Below are 21,639 nucleotides of genomic sequence, written 5' to 3' on the forward strand. Positions count from 1 at the left end.
GGCTATACCTCTATCGGATTTGCAGCGATATTTTGATCTTCCACTTACGACTTGCGTGGTGAAGGAGAACTCCATGGTGCTTAGCTTAAAAGTACCGTTGGTCAGCATCGGCGGACAGTTTCAATTGCACAAGTATGTGAGGACACCTATGTATTTCGACGGCCAGATTTGTCAGCTTCAGCAGCAGGATTTCGTTTTGGCGCGGAGACAGGAGGACGGTGAGATTCAGGTCATCTCGGGAGATCATCTCTCTTCTTGTCGGGCACAGGACGATTTCTTATGCTATCTTCCGCGGCTGGTGCATGGAGGACATATGTCATCAAGATGTATGCATCACTTGTTTGCGGCGACAGAGCTGAAGGACATCCAACAATATTGCAGTTTAAGCTGTCGTCCAGCTAAGCAGGAGTTGGAGATCGTCGAATTTTCGCCTTCGGAGTATATCGTCGCGAATATACAGGCCAACACTACAGTCACTTGCGAGGGAGGTTCGTTTCATCATCTTCAACCTATTCCGGGAGCAATGTATGTGGTTTTACCCTGTCATTGCGAGATTTCGGTCGGCGGGAGAATAATGGTGAGAAAGACTTTTCCGTGTGACGCAAATGTTGATAAACAACCTCAGGTTCTCCATTACTTACCTTTACATTGGGTTAAGTTTAATTCGTTGAAAATTGATGTTTTGCAACCGCATTTCAATCCTAATTTTGTTAATTTTAGCGAAATTTTAAAAACTGATATAGATATAAAGGTTCCGGAATTTACAGTTCAAGACGTAATATCGTCAGATATATTTCACAAAGTAGATCTTCCAAATTCTTGGGGAGATGTTGTAAATTCCTCTAGTTTTGTTTTTTATATATTATTTGGCTGGTTAGGGTTTTTAACTTTATTCTGTGCATATTTAGGCATCAAGTTGTATGTGTGTAAATTATCTGCTGTAACGGTAGCACAACCCAAGATACATATAATCGATAGTTAGGAGTTATATAGTTACTTTTTGATAGATTAACTGTTTTATTGTTTTTTTTCTTGCCTATATAGTTATGAGTCATAATGTACTTATAAAGTTTTTTTTTTCTCTTCTTCGATTTTTATTGCAGTTTTTGAAGTAGTTCAATGTTGATTCACAAATAAATTATTGTCAATTGAGATTTTCTTTCATAATAAGTTGAATATTCATGTATATTAATGTGTATAATATTGAGAGTTAGTTTCATATATAATCAATGTTATTGTGCAGCATTGTTTCATTTTGAATTTGATTTGAATTTGTAATTTAGTTTGAGTAACCTACCTTTCTATGTAAAAGTTTGATTTCAATGTATAGTAGCATTATCAAGTCAATCAGGCACACGTTTGTTTCCCGAGTATATTATTTTGTTTAATCATTTTTTTTTTTTTTTGTTCCCCTCTTGACTACAGACTCAGGGACGAGTCTTTCAGCGGGATGGGTGATGTGTCCCTGGTCATATGGAACATATATATGTTGTATGTCCATATATATCATGTATATGATTCATATATTTATCTCATATTGATCAGGATTTTAGAGTTTTATTTTACGAAAAGTTTAATGAACGGTGTTTCTGCCTTTGAACAGTTTTGTCATCGACAGAAAGATTGTTTATTTCACTTGTTATCAAAATTATTGTAGTTTCTCTTTTGTTTTTCATAACAAACGTGCTGGCTTGTGCGACGGATAAAAATATGTATTTGAAATGACTTCATGTTTGGCATTGACTGAGTTATATATTAATACCCAAAATTTTACTAGTGTGGTGTGTGTGAGCTCGTTTCGTTAGGACTGAGAGTAAAAGTCCGGCTGTTCTGGTGAAGGGGATAGATTTTGTTCTTGTTTTATAATACAGTTTTCCTGTCACAGTTCGGGCAGTTTAAAGAGAATTGTATTATTGAATAGGAAGGGATCTGAACCCACTTCATTAGATCAGTTTTTTTATTTATTTTTCATTAATAATTAACGTCGCGATTAACCAGTGGATGCCAAATTGGGGCCATTATCAAAAAGGTAGGTGACTACTGAGTCATTGTTTTTAAATTTTCCATAACCACAACAAATTTAATCTTCACTAGCAGCCAAGCGAGTAGCCCTTGAAATATTTATCTATTTATTGTTATTTCATAATTTATAATTATAATTCTAATTTTTTTTGTACAAATAATTTATTGTTTTGTTTTAATTATCAAACCAGTACGATCATTTCTTGTTTTCATTTCTCCACCTTTACATACTCGGTGTAGGCACATATTGCTTACATAATTGGTGGAGGTTTATCCTGCCGTCCATATCGTGTTTACATAATTAAAAGACCACCGAATACGAATAGACCTATTTATCCACCTTTTTCAGCAATTGTGAAGATTCATTCCTGTTTCTATTTATTCCATTTATAGACTGAGTCACAAATTATAAAACACAGTATGAAAATGCAATCGCAGGAGATTGAAACAATTAATAATTCAATGGAAAGCAGCTTCAATTAATAATTCATATCCAAAACACACTAAACACTTTTATAAAGTACACTGTATTTTATTATTATGACACATCATATGTAAATAAACATAACGTTTTGTACATAATTACAAAGTTCATAAGAGTAAATAAAGTGTATTTGATGATAATTTTATTGTATTTCAATAATCAGTAAGTCTAAAAAATTAAATATCATTCATATCCAACTATGGTTAACAAGGAGAGGTATCTACTGAGAGTTATTTGAAGACTCTACAGCTCTGTAATATATTTATATTGAAAAAAGCTTCAGAATACATCGAAATTGGTTCCTTCCCCTCTGTAAAAATCTGAGTAAGCAACTCTGGTTTGTGCACAGTGGTTAATATGAAACAAAATTCATAGATTAAACTGAATTGATGCATATAATTCTAAGATATGGAGAAAAACTTCCCCATTAATCAAGTGGAGAAAGGGTCAGTTTAGAGGGGCCGAAATTTTTAATTTGGTCCACAAAAAAATCTACTAATAACGGAGAGTCTGTAGACCTAATTAATTTGGTCATGATAAAATAGGTTTGATATTTTTCTCTCAAATCAAATAAGATTGGTAAAACCACTGTCATATTGAATATTCAAGGAATGATAACTCACTATAATAGTCAGTAAATTTATTAAGTCTACTCTTCTTGTAAATTAGTAAATTTACTAATTAGTTCAGTTAACCGAACAAGATAATCTATACGAGGGATCTAACAGAATTAAACGTAAAGAGGATTCAAAATAATCCAGAAAACATGTATAAATTTATCCACTAATTTCTAGGCTACATATATTCTGTAAATATTTATTATTGATATATAACAAATGAAGCTGATATGAAATTGAAAAAGCTCACCTTGAGTGCAGCAGATCCACCGATGGCTCCAAGGCATTGTGCGACGATGTAAAGCAGTGCTCTGATAATAGTCACTTTTCCAGTCACCATGAAGCCAAACGTCACAGCTGGATTGATGTGTGCACCACTCACGTGACCCAATGACTGAAATATACCAAAATAGAAGCATGAATATTCAGTGAATATGTACGGTAGTTGTGAATTAAAATCATGAAGAAATCACTAAAAAGATTATTAGAATCTTTAAAACAACAATAGCTCTCCACTCTGCTTTTTCTTTTGATGTGAGCCAATAATGAGATATGAGATAGATTTAATAGGTACTCCAAACTGTATTTAAATTTTTTTATTTTTGAGCTGCCTAATTCACTGAATGTAGTAATAATAGTCAATAAGCTTCAGAATATATCGAATTATTTCCTTCCTCTCTGTAAAAGTCGGAGTATGCAACTCTGGTTTGCGCACAGGCATTTATTTGCTCATGCGGACTATTTTCTTGAAAGTTATTCAATCAGCTTAGTGTATTCATTTTATTGTTTTTTTTTCTTAGTATTGAAACTGTGTTTGAGTACCGTACAAGAGATTTTCATTATGTAATTTCCTTTTTTGTAAATGAATATGTTTCTGTCTGTCGGTCTGTCAGTATTCTATGATTGAATAATATAATTATAAACATTATTTTTATGGAATACAACCATTTTCCACAAACTAATTCTAGCAAAAAACAGAGTTGCCTTACATAATGATAGAACTCATCATTCCAATTGAATGATACGGAGAGCAATATTATTATGTTTTCCATCATTTTCAATCACCACTCCCTCCAGCAAAATGCTAAATTGTGCTTCATCGTCTATAAAATATTTTCTGTAATCATGGAATAGTTCAGTGTTTTTTTTCAAGATTTATAGAATAATGTGATAACTGATGGAGCTAGAATAGCTCTATCGTTTCAAAAAATTCGCGGCTCTATGAATGAAAGATATAATGATAACTGTTGAAAATTTGGCAGATATTCCAATCCATTACATAAGTTGGGGTTACGCTAATATTTTGCTAATAAGGCTAATAATCTACTGTAGATAAAAATTATGTTTATAATTTCTATTTTTGCATTATTATTTTTATCAACTTGGTTTTGAATGACTATAATAATAGTTGTATAATTGGCTTTAATTATAATTTGAGGTCGAATGTCGAAAATTTTATCAATTGTATCAAATTTAGTGACCCATGTCAACGAAATTATCTTTTTTCATTGAATATTGCTACAGTATATCATATAGTGAGGTCCACTTTATAATGGCAGTGTTTGATCAGCAATGATATTGCTATCCTTGTCTACCATTCAACAAACCGGATAGCGCTATCTATTTCTCGCTTTGCTCTGTTGCCAGATCGTCTTTAAACAATGTAAAATCGATTATTAATTAACAAAATATTCCATTTTAATTTTTTAAAATTCATTATAGAGCTATTAAAAATTATAATTTATATAATATCATTGATTATTTTAAACGAGAATGAACAGTTAATATTACATCAATAAACCTGTATCAGCTACCATCTATAGAAGAAGCCATTGACAACCCTGAGGATCGGCAATGTTGTTCTGCTATCTTTCTTCACTGCCATTATAACGTGAACCTCACTATAGCCATTCACATACTATAATTATTCTTGGATATAACTCATAAGTGTTAAATTTGTATCAATTAGTGATGCGGTGCAGTAATAGATTTTCCTAATTCAGCTATTTACTTAAAAATAAAATATTGTACTTCAAATGAAATACCGGTTTTATCAATTTTATAGTTATCTAGAATGGTACCGTAGCATTTCTGGAATAAATTCACAAATTCATCCCACCTATAGGCCTACACTGATCTTGCAGAAAAATAATGGGAGAAACTAGTTTGAAAAGATAAATTTAAAAAGTTCAAATCAATTCACCAATCCATCTCATCTATAAGCCTACACTGATCTTGCAGAAAAATAATGGGAGAAACTAGAAAGATGAATTTTTAAAATCAATGTTTTATGAGTTTTGTTTGGTGGGGAGTCTCTCACTGTACTATTGTTGAAATATATATAATATAATTCATACGAGAGCTCTGGCTACTATTCTATTAATTTATGGGAGAATGTCTATATTGTTGATATATTATTATCTCTGAACTTCAGATTTTTGAACCCTTTGTTTTGAAACCATATTTTTAATCTCCCCTCTATTCAATGCCAGGGTTTACAATCACTTCCTTCAACAGGAAGTTTTCCTGTTGCACAGGTCGTTGGAACATAACGTTGACGGAATACCTGTCACTTTTTTTGGATTTTTTTTAAGAAGACAGGAACTTCGGGTGCGTTGTCATGATGGGTTGTGTATACAGTGAGGAGTTTACAGAATATGAATTGCCACCACGCTTTAATTAGCAACAGGTCATGCATCGTTGCGTTATCACTATTATAATTTCCTCTCTTGTTTTCAAAAATCTATGCACATAGAGCAAGCTCTATAGTGAGGTCCACGTTATAATGGTAGTGGAGAAAGATAGGAGAACAACGTTGCCGATTCTCACTGTCTTGCAATGCCTTCTTGACGGTAGCTGGTATAGGTTTATTAATGTAATATTGTAAACAGTGAACAAATATTGTAATGAAATAAACAATCTTTCTGTCGATGACAAAGATTGTTCAAAGACAAAAACACTGTTCATTGAACTTTTTTAATTTTAAAACTCTAAAATCCTGATCAATATGAGACAAATATATGATTCATATATATGTCCCATATGACCAGGTGACAATATTAACTGTTCATTCTCGTTTAAAATAATCAATTATATTTTACTGAGCAAGGAATTATATTTTTCAATAATTTTATAGTGAATTTTCATAATTAAGATGAGATCTTTTGTTAATTAATTATTAAATATCGGGGACCGAGCTTCGCTCTGGAGTAAAAAAGCATAAAAAAATTATTACGAAAGAAGAAAATAAAATAATATTCATACAGAAATGTTCTATCCAATCACAGTAAATTGAGATTATTACCCAGAGGAATGCGAAAATTTCCCTCACAAAGGCCCAGTTGCACAAAAACCGGTTAAATTTTAATCCTGATTAACTTTACGTGAACCAAATCAGAGAAGACCATTTCAAAAAGATGTATCTATTGGAATTAATCAGTATTCAAAATAACCCGGCTTTTTTGCAACCGGAACTAAGTGCCTGATTGCGAGAAAGAGATACGGTAGCTGAATGATTACAAAAGTTCAACAGCTGAGTCATAATTTTGACACAGTCCCACACACATGAACTCGCTCACTCACTTCCATCACCAACAGACGACGAAATAATTATTATCAACTGTTTTTCCAAGGATGAATAATAATTATCCTTTTGATGTCCTTCAGCGAGTTTTCCCAGGGATGAGACCTAGTGCAATCGAATCTTTATATTATAAACCTACTATGTTCTGAATTTCGTGAAAATCGATAGAGCCGTTTTCGAGATCCGGTGAAATACAAACATATAAACATCTAAACATATAAACAGAAGCTGCTCGTTTAATATTATAGGATTCTACATTGTTAAAAAAGTTGATCTGGCAACAGAGCAAAGCGAGAAAGAGATAGCGCTATCAGCTTTGTTGAATGATAGACAAGGATAGCAATACCATTTCTAATCAAACACTGCCATTATAACGTGGACCTCACTATAGCTGTTCAACTTTCCACTTTTGCTTTCTGCATACTGTATCTTGGTAATATGAGTATGCCGTTCATATCATTGGAGTATAGTTAGGCCTATGATATATCCATATTACAATGCAATTATTATAGTAGGCCTATGACATTTAGTTTCCCATAAATGATTTCTGTATCTAAAAAATATGGACGGATGTCGGGCATGCCCTCTTGTTCAACCGTTGAATGCTTTTGACGATCAAGAATTATCTCTTGAATATTATCATATTATTATGGATGTGACATTGAAAATAAGTGGAATAAACTGCATCTAAAATAATCAACAGTGCACTTCCGAATAAGGGAATTAGAGCATTGATGTGTGAGGGAAGTAGAACCAGTGTTGTAGAACACCTCCATGAATGAAAACTGAAATCGTTCCATTCAATGAATTGATCGCTGCGTTATTTTTTCATAATAATTAGAAGAATGAAAATCGCAATGACGTGACAATCGGATGTTTTGATTGCATGCAATATCATCAAACTGTGAAACAATTCTCATTTTATTATTCTGCTTCCTGTTGTGAATTTTACTATAATGAATATTTTTACTATAATGTTGATAAAATTGTTTCTGAATGGAGGTTTAAGCTGGATTTGCACTTGACAGTGACAATGTAATTTCCATTATGAGCTCTAATTGAAATATTCTCACTTTGACCGGTCGAGTGAGTATGAATAATAGGTACCATAATATTATAACTTATGGGAATCATATCCTTACTGTACCGGACACTTTCACGTGTATATGATATATATATAGGAGGAATCCAGCTCTAGCACGAACTGCTAAACCCAAAAATATATCTGGCCTGCTTGAATTTTTTTTCTTCCCACATAAATCCCCCCACAAATGTTAGAGGGATTCCAAACATCTTTTATAGTCTGTTTTTCACTATCGTATTTTTTCCTTCTCTATTATTTTTTTTTTTTGTTCGTCAAAGTGCAACCAGCAAGGGAGCATCACTCTTGCAGTATAATATTATAACACGGAAAGTTATATCTACATTTTTTATTCTAAAATTTGATTTGATTTGAAATCTTGGACCACGTTTCTAAAAACTATACCTTGATGCAATAGCCCCTTATATTTTGGCCGCTTCAGTCAATAAGCCTGATCATAGTGGTTCGACTATATTTCATTCAGTACTTGTTGTCATACAAACAAATAATATTCATATCGACGTATGAGTCTCGAGATTTCTGCTCCAACTACTGTTTGCAAGGGCTTTTCTTTTAGATACATTTGTTGATAGTGTACTCGCTTAAAATTTTTGCTCATATTTATACTTTCTTTTTTCCTGCCTTCTTCTCCATTTCTTCCCTTTCCCACTCCTCTTTACCCTTCATTCCTTACTTTTACACCCTCTACCTGCCTACTACATGGGAAACCATAGCACAGAATAAGTACAGAATGGAAACTTGTAATAAATCGCCTATCTAACCAATGCTTTTTACATGACCCCAATACTAAACACATCACGTGACCTTGGGAAGTTCCAATCCTGGTCTTCTGATTGGCTCGTAGCAGTGAACGAGATCAATTGATCCGGATCATTAAAGTGATCCGAACCTACCATCAATACTATTACAATGCGGCGCTTCCTAACAAGATGGCTGATTTTAGCGTCAGGGTACTAGCCAAGTTTCCGTACTGTATGTATACTGTGACCATAGTTGGCTAGGTATTTATTTTTCCTGTATTTTTTCTTTTCAGCACACCCCATCATGAAGCCTGTTTTTGTATTCTATTAGAAACTTATTTTTGATTGTGATTTTTGTATTTTGATTTCTTTTATGTATTTTTTGTTGAACTGAATAAAATTATTGATATATTGATATTGAATATTATACTATATCATTACTACCAATTAGTACCTAAATAATTATTGTTGGTGTATACCTGCACAGACAACAAATAGGCTAGTTCAACGAGTTTTATTTTGGCCTCTCACTGAGATAAACCTACAGTAATAATTGTGGATTGACGATATGACCAATGATAGTTACCTGCACACAAGCCATGATGGCCAGCCCAAAGGAGAGGGCGATGACAACAATGTTGGGCGCCGCATTGGAGTTGGCCGCCTGGTTGAGGTCGAGCACTGACAGGCAGCCGAAGAAGTTGAGCACAAAGTTGCCGACCATCTCAGCCACCAGAGCGCGGCCCAGGTTGCTCTTGTTGTCAGTCACCTCCGACACGCCCAGTCGAGACTTGAACGCCGACATGATTCTGAAACACACACCGAAAACAATTAATTTTAGAGGGGAGGTCTTTTATAATTTATAATATTTGCGATAATATAAAACAATATAATATTTATGAAATGAATATTTCTTTATTATATAATCTAAAATTCTGAAACATGAATGTTTCAAGGGTACTAGTTATTTTCTATTATCATTAGCCACTTTATTTGATAGAGTGGCTAATGATAATAGTATTGTGCCTGAGATGATTCATTTATTTTCAAATTATGATGATCATTTTATCAATTTTAATTTCAATGCTAGAATTTAACTTATTATTGAAAGTTTTGTTGTATTATGCTAGAATTTTACTTATTATTGGAAGTTTTGTTGTATTATGATAGGATAGACAACAAACGTGCTAAATTTAGAAATCTATCACTTTAATTAGAAGAAATTTATTGTTGTGATTTACTGTTTATAGAGACTTCCATTATAGTATTGTCATAACAAAAATATTGTATTCTTGTATGGTAATTTTTATTGTTATTCAAGTGGTAAAAAGTACAATTATTGTATTTTATATTTGTCTTGATGTAAAAAACATATATTCAATTCCATAATAATATTTGACTAAACAATAAAAATACAACCGAAAACACATAGCTAATGCAAATCTGAAACCATAAATTTGAGAGAAAGTCTTATATAATTTATAGCATTTAAAATAATATGAAACAATTAATATTTATAAAATAATAACATTGGAATGAACAATAGGGGAAGAGAAACATTACAACATAATTGTGAAGGGTAGGCCCAGGCTATATTTCAACGAAAGGATGGAAATGAGATTAATTTTGGTTCAAGTTTCACAGCAACACTGATAAAGTGGAGAAAGAAAAACCAAATCATTTTAACAATCTAATACTGGTGGGCAGATAAAGATATATATTTTTTTAAAAGTTTGTTAGTGAGCATTCATTGGATTTTTTTCTTATGATGAGGGAAATGTCTCTTGTATGTTGGCTGATAAAACGAGAAAATGATCATTCTTGAAAGAAGGCTACTAATAATAATCAAATATATTGGTCGTGACATTAGATTCATAAATAGACGCATTATAGTGAGAAGAGTGGTACCGGTATCTTATAGAATTGGAATGGAAGTATATAAATTTAAAAATCTACCTTGTGAAAATAATTAAGGACTGAAAATTTAGTGAAGTGAACAACTACAAGACTTAATCTGATTCGAACTATGTGTAACCTTATCCAAATTTGGGACAGGAAAAGCACAAGGTAACCTTATTTTTCCTCTGCCTATCATTTTGATGTACTTATTGTATAAATCAATAAGGAATAAAGTCAGCTAATTTGCAAATGCTTAGGCTACAGACATGGTGAAATTCTGTGGGCACTTGGAAAAATATCTACTAAATTGATATGTGAGCAATACTAATATGGTACTGTACCGTAATAAGAATTATTGTCAATGAATTTCAAAATACTGTAATAGAATGGAAAGATTAAAACTTGACGGTAGAATTATTTTTATTCAACAAACATTTTGAACAGGTCAGTGGTGCACTGGTGTAGAATATCAAAGTCTTTGTCAGTTTTTAAGCTGCGTGAGAAAAAAATATTAATAAAAATGTTATCTTGGTGAACACTGATAAACTAAGTAGGTGCCATTCATTTATAGTAACAATAACAATTAACGGTTGATTTGATGAGCTTTCTCTCCATGCTTTCTCCGATTTCTTCAATAATAAATAGCTATAAATTCCATAATTCTATGCATGATAAATTATTATTGCTAGAGTAGGTACTGTACCTGTTTAGAACTTGAAATTTGTAATCTGAACACTGATAAATTTAGAAGGTGCCATTCATATAGTAACAATTAACGGCTGATTTGAGCTTTCTCTCCGATTTCTCCCATAATAAATAGCTATAAATTCTATAATTATATGCACGATAAATTATTATTGCTAGAGTAGGTACGTATTTAGAACTTTAAATTTGTAAATTGATTGCAGAGAATGATGACATGCTTTTTAGGAAAATACGGTCTCACAATATGTCAAACTATCACAAAAACTGAAAGAGACTTCATAATTGAAAAAATACTTTTATTTCTATATTTTTGTGTAAACTCTAACGCTAAATATAAGTGATAGTTATACTAGTAAATGAACGGGCGTGGTAGCCACCTCTTCATAAATTAATTGCTGTTCAGCTATTTTCACACCTTGGATTCAGATGATTCAATTATTTTCTTTAAGCTATTTTGAATTGAATAATTTTTGGCAGATTAACTAAGAAGTATTTGACCTTTCACTATCACGACAGAATTCAAGCCTATATTATAATAGTTACAGTATTTCTGGGAGTGAAAGTACAGTCACAACAAATAAAATAATTAACAAGAACCAGTTGATCCTTGCATTTACTTTGGTACCGTAGCCTAATAACTTTATTGAACTAAAGCATGTTGAGAATAGAACAATGCAACTCACACTTTTCAAAATATCAATAAAGTTTTTTTATGGCTTCAAATATCAATTAATAAGTGCAGGAATGCACTTTCAGTACGGTACCCTATCAACTTTGCTCTTCCCGTTTCCTTGCTCAATGCTTTCATCTTCTCTCTGCACCAATAGCTCTTTTTCTTCCAACTTGTAAAATGGGTAGGCCTACTAGCTGCCTAGTACATAAGAAACCATGCAACTTAAGTTATAGAGGTACGGTAGCCTAACATTCTTCTTTTCTCTCTCATCCCACTGATCATAATCTGTGTATTTTTTCTCTGTTGGTAATACAAAGGTTTATTCTTTTAAGTGTTTGATAAGTAAATGAAATTAGAAAATTAGAATGAAAGTGAAAATCTACTATATTCTATGATGATGAATGGATTGATCATAGATCACTAAATAATGAGTTGTCTATCAAAACTCCTTTATCGCTGATGAAATCCTCTATCTAATTGTCCGATGATTTTGAATGAAACTAAGATGCAATGCAATCTCAATTATGTGCTATGAATTTTCAGTATGCTAGACTTTTCAGTACGGTAGCTCACTACATGTTATCTGTACAACATCTATTAGGTAGCGCGTACCTTACAAACATATTATCAAATTGAGCTAACCTTTATTTTCTGCATATACCGAACTAAACATACGCAAAAATCATTCATTTTTGTAATCTATTTTCTACGTCACTCGATTATGTGTATTATCATTATTATTCGTATTATTATTAGGTCATCATTTTATCATCACTTCTTTCTGTCTATTACCTCATACTTGAGTGGGAGTGGAACAGAATTTTAAATTTGAAGATATTTACTGATGAAAGGGAAGCCGACAAATTTACTGATAAAATGCTCACTAAATTGGGACATAAGCGCATGACAAAGTATTATTGATATGGAATTTCAAGAATTTTCTTGGCTTAATGAACACGTATGAGAAGACATTATCAAATCAATTCAAGCTCATCTCAAGTATTCAAGTCAAAAACATTTTATGGTAGATATCTTTTTGGAATTTTTTCATTCACTACAAGAGTCTCTATTATTTATTGCTATCAGCCTATTCCTACCATACTGTATGAAGAAATAAAATCATTGTCAGATTTCTTATTTTGAATTTTCTTTTCAACTGTTGTATGCTTTTTGACATTGTCCTGTTCTCTGATAGCCAATGATTTTCAGAACTCTTTAATTCGTGCTTCTTGATTATTTGAAAGTAAGTTATTTGAGGATTATTTTCCTCACAATAAAAGCTCCATAAGCAATTATTATTGTCTCTTGCTGATTCGGGATAATTATAATGAAGTGATTAAAATAGAAAAGTTGGGAAGCAATTGATTACATTGATCAACAATAACATTTTTAACAACATTTTATATTATTATAAATGTTGGTCGTAATCTTGATGTTGGACGTTAAATCAGTGAATATAAGAGTGTAGGCCTACAGAGTGGTCTGTTTTATTTGCATGATTTTTGCAGTAGGTACAGGGAAATACAAGTGAATAATATTTAAAATAATATGATCTATAAGAGATTGATAATTTCCCGGGACATTGCTAAAATATTCTAATAATCACGGTATATTTGCAATTGTTCTTCTCACATCTAATCTAATGAAATTTTATGACTAAATGAATGAAACATGTATTCACCCATGAATTTTTACGAATATTTTTTTTTACTCCCTCATTCTAAAAGTGAAAAACGTTCTTTCCCTCTACGGTGCTCTCAGTGAAAAACGTTTGAAATACTGATGCAGTATAGTAAAATTCCAAAACTGTGATGTGGTACATTCAATTAAAAAAATCATTGACTTGGCGATAGTGTTCATCTACAAACATAAGCAATTCCAATTATCATAGCACATGAAAAATGATCAAAGAAATTAGCACATTTTTCAACTTTGAAAAAATCTAAAGTATAAATTTCTATAACATAACTTGATCAGGATACACGAAAGCAGTGAGCTTCCTCTATTTATCAATCAATGATGGATTGTATATGCAAGATTAGAATTAGACCTATGAATAAAATATTTAATTTTGAGAAAATGCTGAAAATCTTCAACAAACAAATTATTCCACACAGAACGTAATATTATCTCGTTCATCAAAAAGTGAATAATCGGATTGGATAATTCCATAGAATATTATAATATATTAAAATAATAATAATAATATTATCTCGTTCATCAACAAGTGAATAATCGGATTGGATAATTCCATAGAATATTTTAATATTATCAGATCAATAATATTAATAATAATAATATTTTAATATTATTAATATTACAATATGATGTGATCGTACTTTGAAAGAGGCTCAAACATTGACAATTTTTAGGACAAGACTGAAAAGCTGATTGATAGCCCAGTGTCCCTATAGCTGGCAATCCCTATATTAAACTGATTGGAGAAAAACAAAATATAACTGAAAAAATGTTTTAAGAATCTCTCGTGTTACTCTCGAGTATAAATAATGTTAATGTTCCGAGATTTTATTGATGAATGTTTCTATATAGAATTGGGAAGTAGCTGACACATTATTTATTAGCTCTCAAATTACATTTTCACCATTTTAAAAATTTATAAATTCCAACTTTGTGTTAACATTTTCAAGTTTTTAATGTACATGACTATTGTCTACTGTTGTTTAGCCTGTGACAAATAATAAAATGAATTGGAAATTGGTCATAATTGGTAAATTTCAATGCGATATTGAATAGGCATGTCATTATTCAAGTATTTTCCCATATTACGCGATAAGAATAACTCATTATTATTGGTCCCTTTTGAGACACCTACACGAGCTTTATTCTTGATGGATGATTCTTTATTAGTATGTTACAAATCACAATGAAATTGTAACACACGTTACGTCATCAAGTTATTTGTTGAATTTTTTCAACGATGACAGGTTGGTTGAGGAGTGGAGCTCATCAATGTGACAGAATAATGTGAATGACTCAATAGAAGAGAATGTAAGGAAAAAGAAGAATGGAAAATAATGGTATTGAATGCAAATTAGTCCGCGTGAAACATTGAATGCAATCAACTATAATGGAAACTGAATTGAAAGCAATAAATTACTTGACTTGTACTGACGTTTTTGCGGAAGTATTTGAGGGGTGATTGCTGATTAGTATCAGTTTTTGGACATTTTGAGAGGCACTGCTGGGTTGATGTTCCAACTGATGATAATATAGGCATATATGTTATTATTCAATTTGGAAGAGACTTCCGTTCTTGGAGAATAAAAATTGTTTTATCAAAATGTGGATGTGGTTTTTCATTAAAATAAATTTATCACGGTCAAGTTGGATCTTGAGTAAGACAGTTGTGGAAAAATTTGATTTTAAATAATTCAAAGTTATTTCCAATATTGATAATGCTGCTCGTGTCCCCGAGTAGAAATGGATAATTACAGTATGTTGTCTTTTCTCTCTTTATTAGGGCTACTTTTGAATATAAATAAAAATATAAATCTGAGAACCCTTTTTACTTTCCTTGCCCTATTACCATAGGTAAGGAAAGTATTGCTTCCCGAAAAAATTAAGGTACTCCAATTTCTAAATTTCTATACGTTTCAAGGTCCCCTGAGTCCAAGACAGTGGTTTTTGGGTATTGGGTATTTTTGGGTGTGTGTGTGTGTGTGTGTGTGTGTGTGTGTGTGTGTGTGTGTGTGTGTGTGTGTGTGTGGTGTGTGTGTGTGTGTATGAGTGTATGTGCGTCTGTGTACACAATATCTCATCTCCCAATTAACGGAATGACTTGAAATTTGGAACTTAAGGTCCTTACAAGATAAGGATCCGACACGAACAATTTCGATCTAATGCAATTCAAGATGGCGGCTAAAACGGCGAAAATGTTGTCAAAAACAGGGTTTTCCGCGATTTTCTCGAAAACGGCTCCAACGATTTCGATTAAATTTATACCTAGAATAGTCATTGATAAGCTGTTTCAACTGCCACAAGTCCCATATATGTAAAAAATTCAGGAGCTCCGCCCCATATTTGCAAAGTTTGATTTTAGATACCCCAATTATCAGGCTTCAGATACAATTCAAACAAAACATTTTGAGTAGAAAAGATTGAGCATGAGAATCTCTACAATTAATGTTCAATAACATTTTCACCTAAAATTGAAAATAAGCTCAAAATTCGAGAAAATGTGATTATCCAATTGCAAACTGTTGGCAACTGTTGATTCTATTAAATCAATCACTATGAAGAGATAGCAGACCTCGTATGTCTCCAGCGTTATTCTACTGTCACCAGCTGGCTCAGATCTTTGTTTATAAGTAGACTTGAGATGCGCGTGAACACTAGCGTCAGGTGATCAATTTTCATAACGGCAAGGAAAGTTGTGTGAGTGCGCCACACCAGATTTTTAAATTATTTCGTCAAGACATGTTTCGGCTACTAGAATGAAAATGGCATTAGTAGCCGAAACATGTCTTGACGAAATAATTTAAAAAGGGTAATCAAATTTATATTTTTATTTATAGTATGTTATATATATTTCTCTTTTCCAATGATTCTATGTTCTATTTTTCTTCTGTTTCTTACTGAATCATTGTCCTCCCTTCTTCTAGAATCACTGTCCAGTTGTAGAGGTATAGGAATACGGTACGGTACGTAGTTATCTACTTATTAGTATTAGTATAGTACTACGTACTAGTTATCATTGAAAAAATAATAATGAATAATGAATTAAATAAAAAGTTGTTTTGTGAACATAATTATTATTATTTGGATTTTGAATGAAAATTATTAGTAGGTGATAGGTAAGTTCTAGAATAAAACTCTCTACTAAACTTTGCTGTTAAGACAGCTTCATAGTATATTTTAGATTGGAACTAACTTAAATTTGAAGATTTAGATAGATTTGAAGAGAATAAGTAGGCTTACTGTAAAATTTTATAGCTGCAAAATTGTGAATATGCAAATCTTTGTTTCAATAGCTTTGAAAATTTTGCAATTATTAATAAAGAAAGGGTGCCGATAACAATGATTCAGATATTATCATTTCCAGTTGAATATATTAAACCCATCCACCCGATTCAGCATACCTTCCAAGTTATAAACTATAATATATTATTAATAATATATCTGAGAGGATCTATTCAAATTACTTTATTGGTATATGAATAAAAATCTTAAGGTTTAATAATTATAAACTAGGCCTATAAAATTAGGCCTCAGTCTCATAAGCATTACAGTATCCGAATCTCACATATTTCTGGATAAATTATTTACAGTAGAAACATAATCTATTTTTTTGGACATGATATTAATTATCAAAATTTGGGAAGGGAATAGTTTTGAACCAAGCCTGTTTTTCTTTCCCAGTCATATTTATATGATTTGTGATTGTATCCACAAATAAATAAATGAATAAACAAATAAATAAATAAAATACATTTTTGTGATTATTGATGGAAGCAACTATTCGCATAGTACCTAATCAAAAAAAAATAAAATAATCGATTCATTAGCTATCATATTTTTATACTAAAATAAATAAATTCTCTATTCAGGCTTACCTTCTTCCTCACACTTCTATCACTCTCAATTTATTTCCAAAGGATCACTTTTTTGTAGTTTAAATTGAGAGACTTTCAAAAAATGACTATGGAAGAGAATTTATTGCTTGAATGAAGACTCTATCACCCAACAAAAAGCTGTTATAACACTTTATGTCAATGTCAACCTTATACTAACACGCTACTATCTATAACTGAAGCGACATTTCGCACTGAAGCTTCAATTCCATGTCCTTTCCTCTATTATTTCTGGTTACGGTTCAGTTATACTCTTGATAGCATTCTCTTCCCCTCCCCTTCCATTCTCCTCTACTTTCTACAATCCATTGTACATTCTCCATTCAACTCACCTACAATTATAACTAGCATATCATGCAAAGACAACGCAGAAATATCATATTTAACAAGGGTGATTTAACAGGGCTCTTCAGGTCTCCCAGATTAATCGTAATTTATCACAGAAGGAATTTTATAGAAAGTAGAATGGGTGTTTTCATTACTTCGGCTTGACTTATGGTGTCCAGTTATACAGGTTATGGAGGAATTAGTGAGATATACAAATGTATAGGAAATGCGAAAATATATATGTAAGTATGGACATAGGCCTATAACCCAGTCTTATATCTATGAACGTAAATAAGACGTAAAAGGAAGGGTACTAGAAGATATGTTATTCAAAAGTGACCCAGTAATATAGGAAATAATTCTTCTTCTAGTCTTTATACGTGAGTTCGTGAATGAAAGGGGAGGACAGCAGTTGGTTCGTTTACTTTCTACGACTTTTTTGATATTGAACAAAAATTGAGATTAAATCCATAGTATAGCGTATAATGAGACGAATTATTCTCGATCACGACCTCATATTATACATTTCTTGTGATGTTTATGTTTAGTTTATATAGTTGCATAATAATATCCAACTTGTCAACTGAGCTATTCAGAAAAACTTTTTTCCAACAATTGAGGGACAAGGAAGATGTTTCAGTTTGAGATCCGGATTTTCAACAATGTCAACGTCAATAATGGAGTCTTCTTCTGCACAGACAGAAAAAATATCGATCTGAAGTGAGAATAGTGAATTGAGGGATGGATTCAAATCTAAATTGCTTTGAAATTCCTTTGGAATCGAATTCAAAGCCAATACATCAAAGCGTTCGATATCTAACTTTATTGATAACGAATCAATGTCAAGCAATACTTACAGAGGGGAGAAGGCTACATTTTTTATGTGAGCTAATATTATTATTGGCTGTCAGTGAAAATTAGTTGAAATGTTGAAAAATGTAAAATTAATAAAAATAATCACACAGTTTGTCTTCCGTGGTCTCCCATCTAATAATATGAAAATGTATAGATACCTCATATAATTCTTGAATATTCCAGCTAAATGTTTTGCATCCTAAACTAAGCCTTTATTTCTAATTCAACAGTAAAGCGTGAAAAGTAAATCTTCTAATAAATAGACATCGATCATTTTATCTAGAATCTAGGAAAACAACAATAATTACTATCCTATTGAAAAAATCATTACACTTCTAACAACCATGCAATCATTCTGAACAAAATTCCCATAATAGAAGTCAAAATAATAGAAACCTAGTTATCTAATAATTTTAACGTCATACTAAGTCAAGCTTAACTTGATAAAAAATGAACACAAAAGGTGAAAATTAACAATCTTTAGACTTCTACTCTAATCACAATAATAACCACCATGTCGCTATTCTAAACCGTAATAAGCAAATAGCTATAACAACTTCTACAGGCTTCTATAGCGACTCAATAACAATGCGAACCATTAAAAGTGAGTGCCTGTAAATGTTACATCATACCCTTCGAGGGTGTTCTGTAAGGAACTCATCTTCTTGACCACTGATATATTTCAGTCTCAAAAGACAGGAATCTGAGTTGCCTGGAATAGAGTAGAGAAGTAAGCATTTTTGTCACTGAAAATAACATATTCTCTTGAAATCTATAGATAGGGCTGAAATAGACATCGATATCTAAACATAATATTTTTCACCTTCAAGTCAATTAAATTGAATGAGCCTGTAAACACAGATATTCGCTCAAACTAATTTAAAAAATGAACTACCTCAAATTGCCATCTCTTCATAAACACGCCCCTCTTTCTCCGCTCGCAAATTAAGTTCATCAAAATAGGCTTACCAGTATCTCGTGTCGGTTTTGAATGACAATATAATAAATCGATGCTGGGAAGCTATCCTTTCCAATTCAGGAAATCTAATACTGTTCAAATAGTTCATTTATTCATTCATTTTTTTTTATTCACAATCACAAATCATAATTTAAATATGATTGGGAGAAGACAACAGGTATAGCCCAAAACTGTCTTCTTCCAAATTTTTACTAATAAAAGTTTCAAAAAAGAATGAGGTTAGACTAGATAATATGAATATCACAATCATTTTGCAAAGTAGTGCAAGTATTTTTCATTTTTCCAGAGTAATAAGTTATATAGACGATGACAAAAGATTAATCACCTTATAATATAAATACTTATATAAATATTTGAGAAGAAAATATAAATTCATGACTGGAACCTCTCAGGCTTGAAGCATTGAGGCATTGATAATGAATATGAATGTATGATATCGATATGAATGCTCAGTTTAATTCGATTCTATGATAATGAATATTAAGAATACTTGATTTTCGGTATAATCTCAAATGATTAGTAAGTTGCAATTCAATATCTTTAATCATACACTTGTTATTCCTATCGATAGATTTAGTTATTTCATAATATTATTGGCACAATAATCCTGAAAAGAACACGATACCCCAACTCGTAACGACTCCAGAATGATGATGAGTAGATGAAAAAATCTCAAGATCATTCTAGACATCATCAAGTCTAGGGAATCGGGACGTTGGGATTATTACGTCCTTTTCACCTCCCGAATCTCACAATTGATTCTAAACGATTCAAAGTTTATAGAAGATATCTGTTGAAAATATACACTGAAATACTCACGATCGTCCATGACCATTTTTGATGCGTTTTTGACGTCGCGTAGTGACCGTGACCGGCGCGTTCGGACCGCCAAAAAGCGCGTCAGTTTTTCGACGATAGTAACGGACCGCGTCATTCCTTGGACTGTGCACATACATGTCCTAGCCCTGGCCTAAAACTACTAGCAGTTCATAGAGGGGCACTTCATCAGCGTCTATGAATGGCAATAGTGCAAACAATGGCTTTCGGGGCTCCTGGTCGATATCACGCCTTGTGCCATCCGGCAGGCAGAAGCTGCTGTCTTTCGGGAGGTCATTGTTTGTCACAATAACAATAGTGTGAAGGGGTTCGTGTGCTGGTTTCAGTTGAATTGTGGGAGACGGTGTTTGACTGACTCTGATTCAGACTGAACTATACCATTCATGCCAATAACTTGGATTGGTTGATACCCAAATTTGGATACCTCTCATAAACCAAAAGATAGTCTACAGATGGGAATAATTTGGAAGTTGCATTTGTTCAAATGCTAATCAATGAATAATTATTATTAAACCAAAATCCTAATTAAATGCTGTAAATCACCCCTTAGACTTCTGCTACTGCTACTGACAACAGGGTAAACAGCTAGATGGAAATTTACAGCATTTGATTGGGATTTTTGTTTAATAGTTATTATTTTCCAAAATATAGTGTTCATTGATTTGGAATCACAGTAAGAGAAGACAGAACACATCAATAATGTAGAAAATGTGTTACAGGATAAGTAATATCAGTGGTAATAATAATAATAATGATGATACTTGCCTATGTGAGTAGGCAAGCACATGTGAAGTAACTTTCTCGCTGAATAACTTACCTAATTAATAATAAATAATTGTGAATTGTTTAACTGTAGTTGTAAAGATAAATGTTGATGAAAGAGTAATAATTAAATGAGTGAGAATTTTAGAAACTTACTTTGAGTGAGGATTTAGAATTTGATGAAATTATAAATTTTGAGAGGGTTGATACAGGAATTATTATGCTTTGAGTAAGAATATCAGCATCATGTAGCCTACTAAATGCTTCTTCTCTTCTTACAACGAAGTACACGATGAATTGATTTTTACGGCAGGAAATTATTATGGTTCTTTTCTTGAAAAAGTTTGAATTTTAGGAATTTTAATTATATCAATTTTAATAGCAACTGCATGTGATCAGTGGTTTTGTTACATAATAATGGACTATGAGGAATGTAATAGCATTATTTTCTTCCTAAAACAAT

The 21,639-nt window shown here is 32.1% G+C and overlaps 2 protein-coding genes across 2 annotated transcripts in view; both read right to left on the reverse strand.

Moving 5' to 3' along the window:
• LOC120352466 (aquaporin AQPAe.a-like) overlaps positions 1–21,639 on the reverse strand; it is a gene marked incomplete at its 3' end in the record, with an annotated part of 112,765 nt that overhangs the window by 41,348 nt on the left and 49,778 nt on the right.
• LOC120352221 (aquaporin-2-like) lies at positions 2,351–20,533 on the reverse strand. Its single transcript, XM_039431970.1, has 4 exons — positions 20,397–20,533; positions 9,135–9,357; positions 3,374–3,517; positions 2,351–2,416 (listed from the first exon to the last, which is right to left on the reverse strand). The coding sequence occupies exons 1-4, from the start codon at positions 20,531–20,533 to the stop codon at positions 2,351–2,353; spliced, it is 570 nt and encodes a 189-aa protein (XP_039287904.1).

This window comes from Nilaparvata lugens, chromosome 7 (genome assembly GCF_014356525.2).
Source record: "Nilaparvata lugens isolate BPH chromosome 7, ASM1435652v1, whole genome shotgun sequence".
Taxonomy (NCBI): Eukaryota; Metazoa; Arthropoda; class Insecta; order Hemiptera; family Delphacidae; genus Nilaparvata; species Nilaparvata lugens.

Coding starts and splice junctions, on each gene's coding strand:
- LOC120352221 (XM_039431970.1), bottom strand. CDS start 20,533: ATGTATGTGCACAGTCCAAGGAATGACGCGGTCCGTTACTATCGTCGA. Junction 3,518..9,134: donor CCATCATGGCTTGTGTGCAG/GTAACTATCATT, acceptor GGTATATTTCAG/TCATTGGGTCACGTGAGTGG. Junction 2,417..3,373: donor GTGGATCTGCTGCACTCAAG/GTGAGCTTTTTC, acceptor TTTGTGACTCAG/TCTATAAATGGAATAAATAG.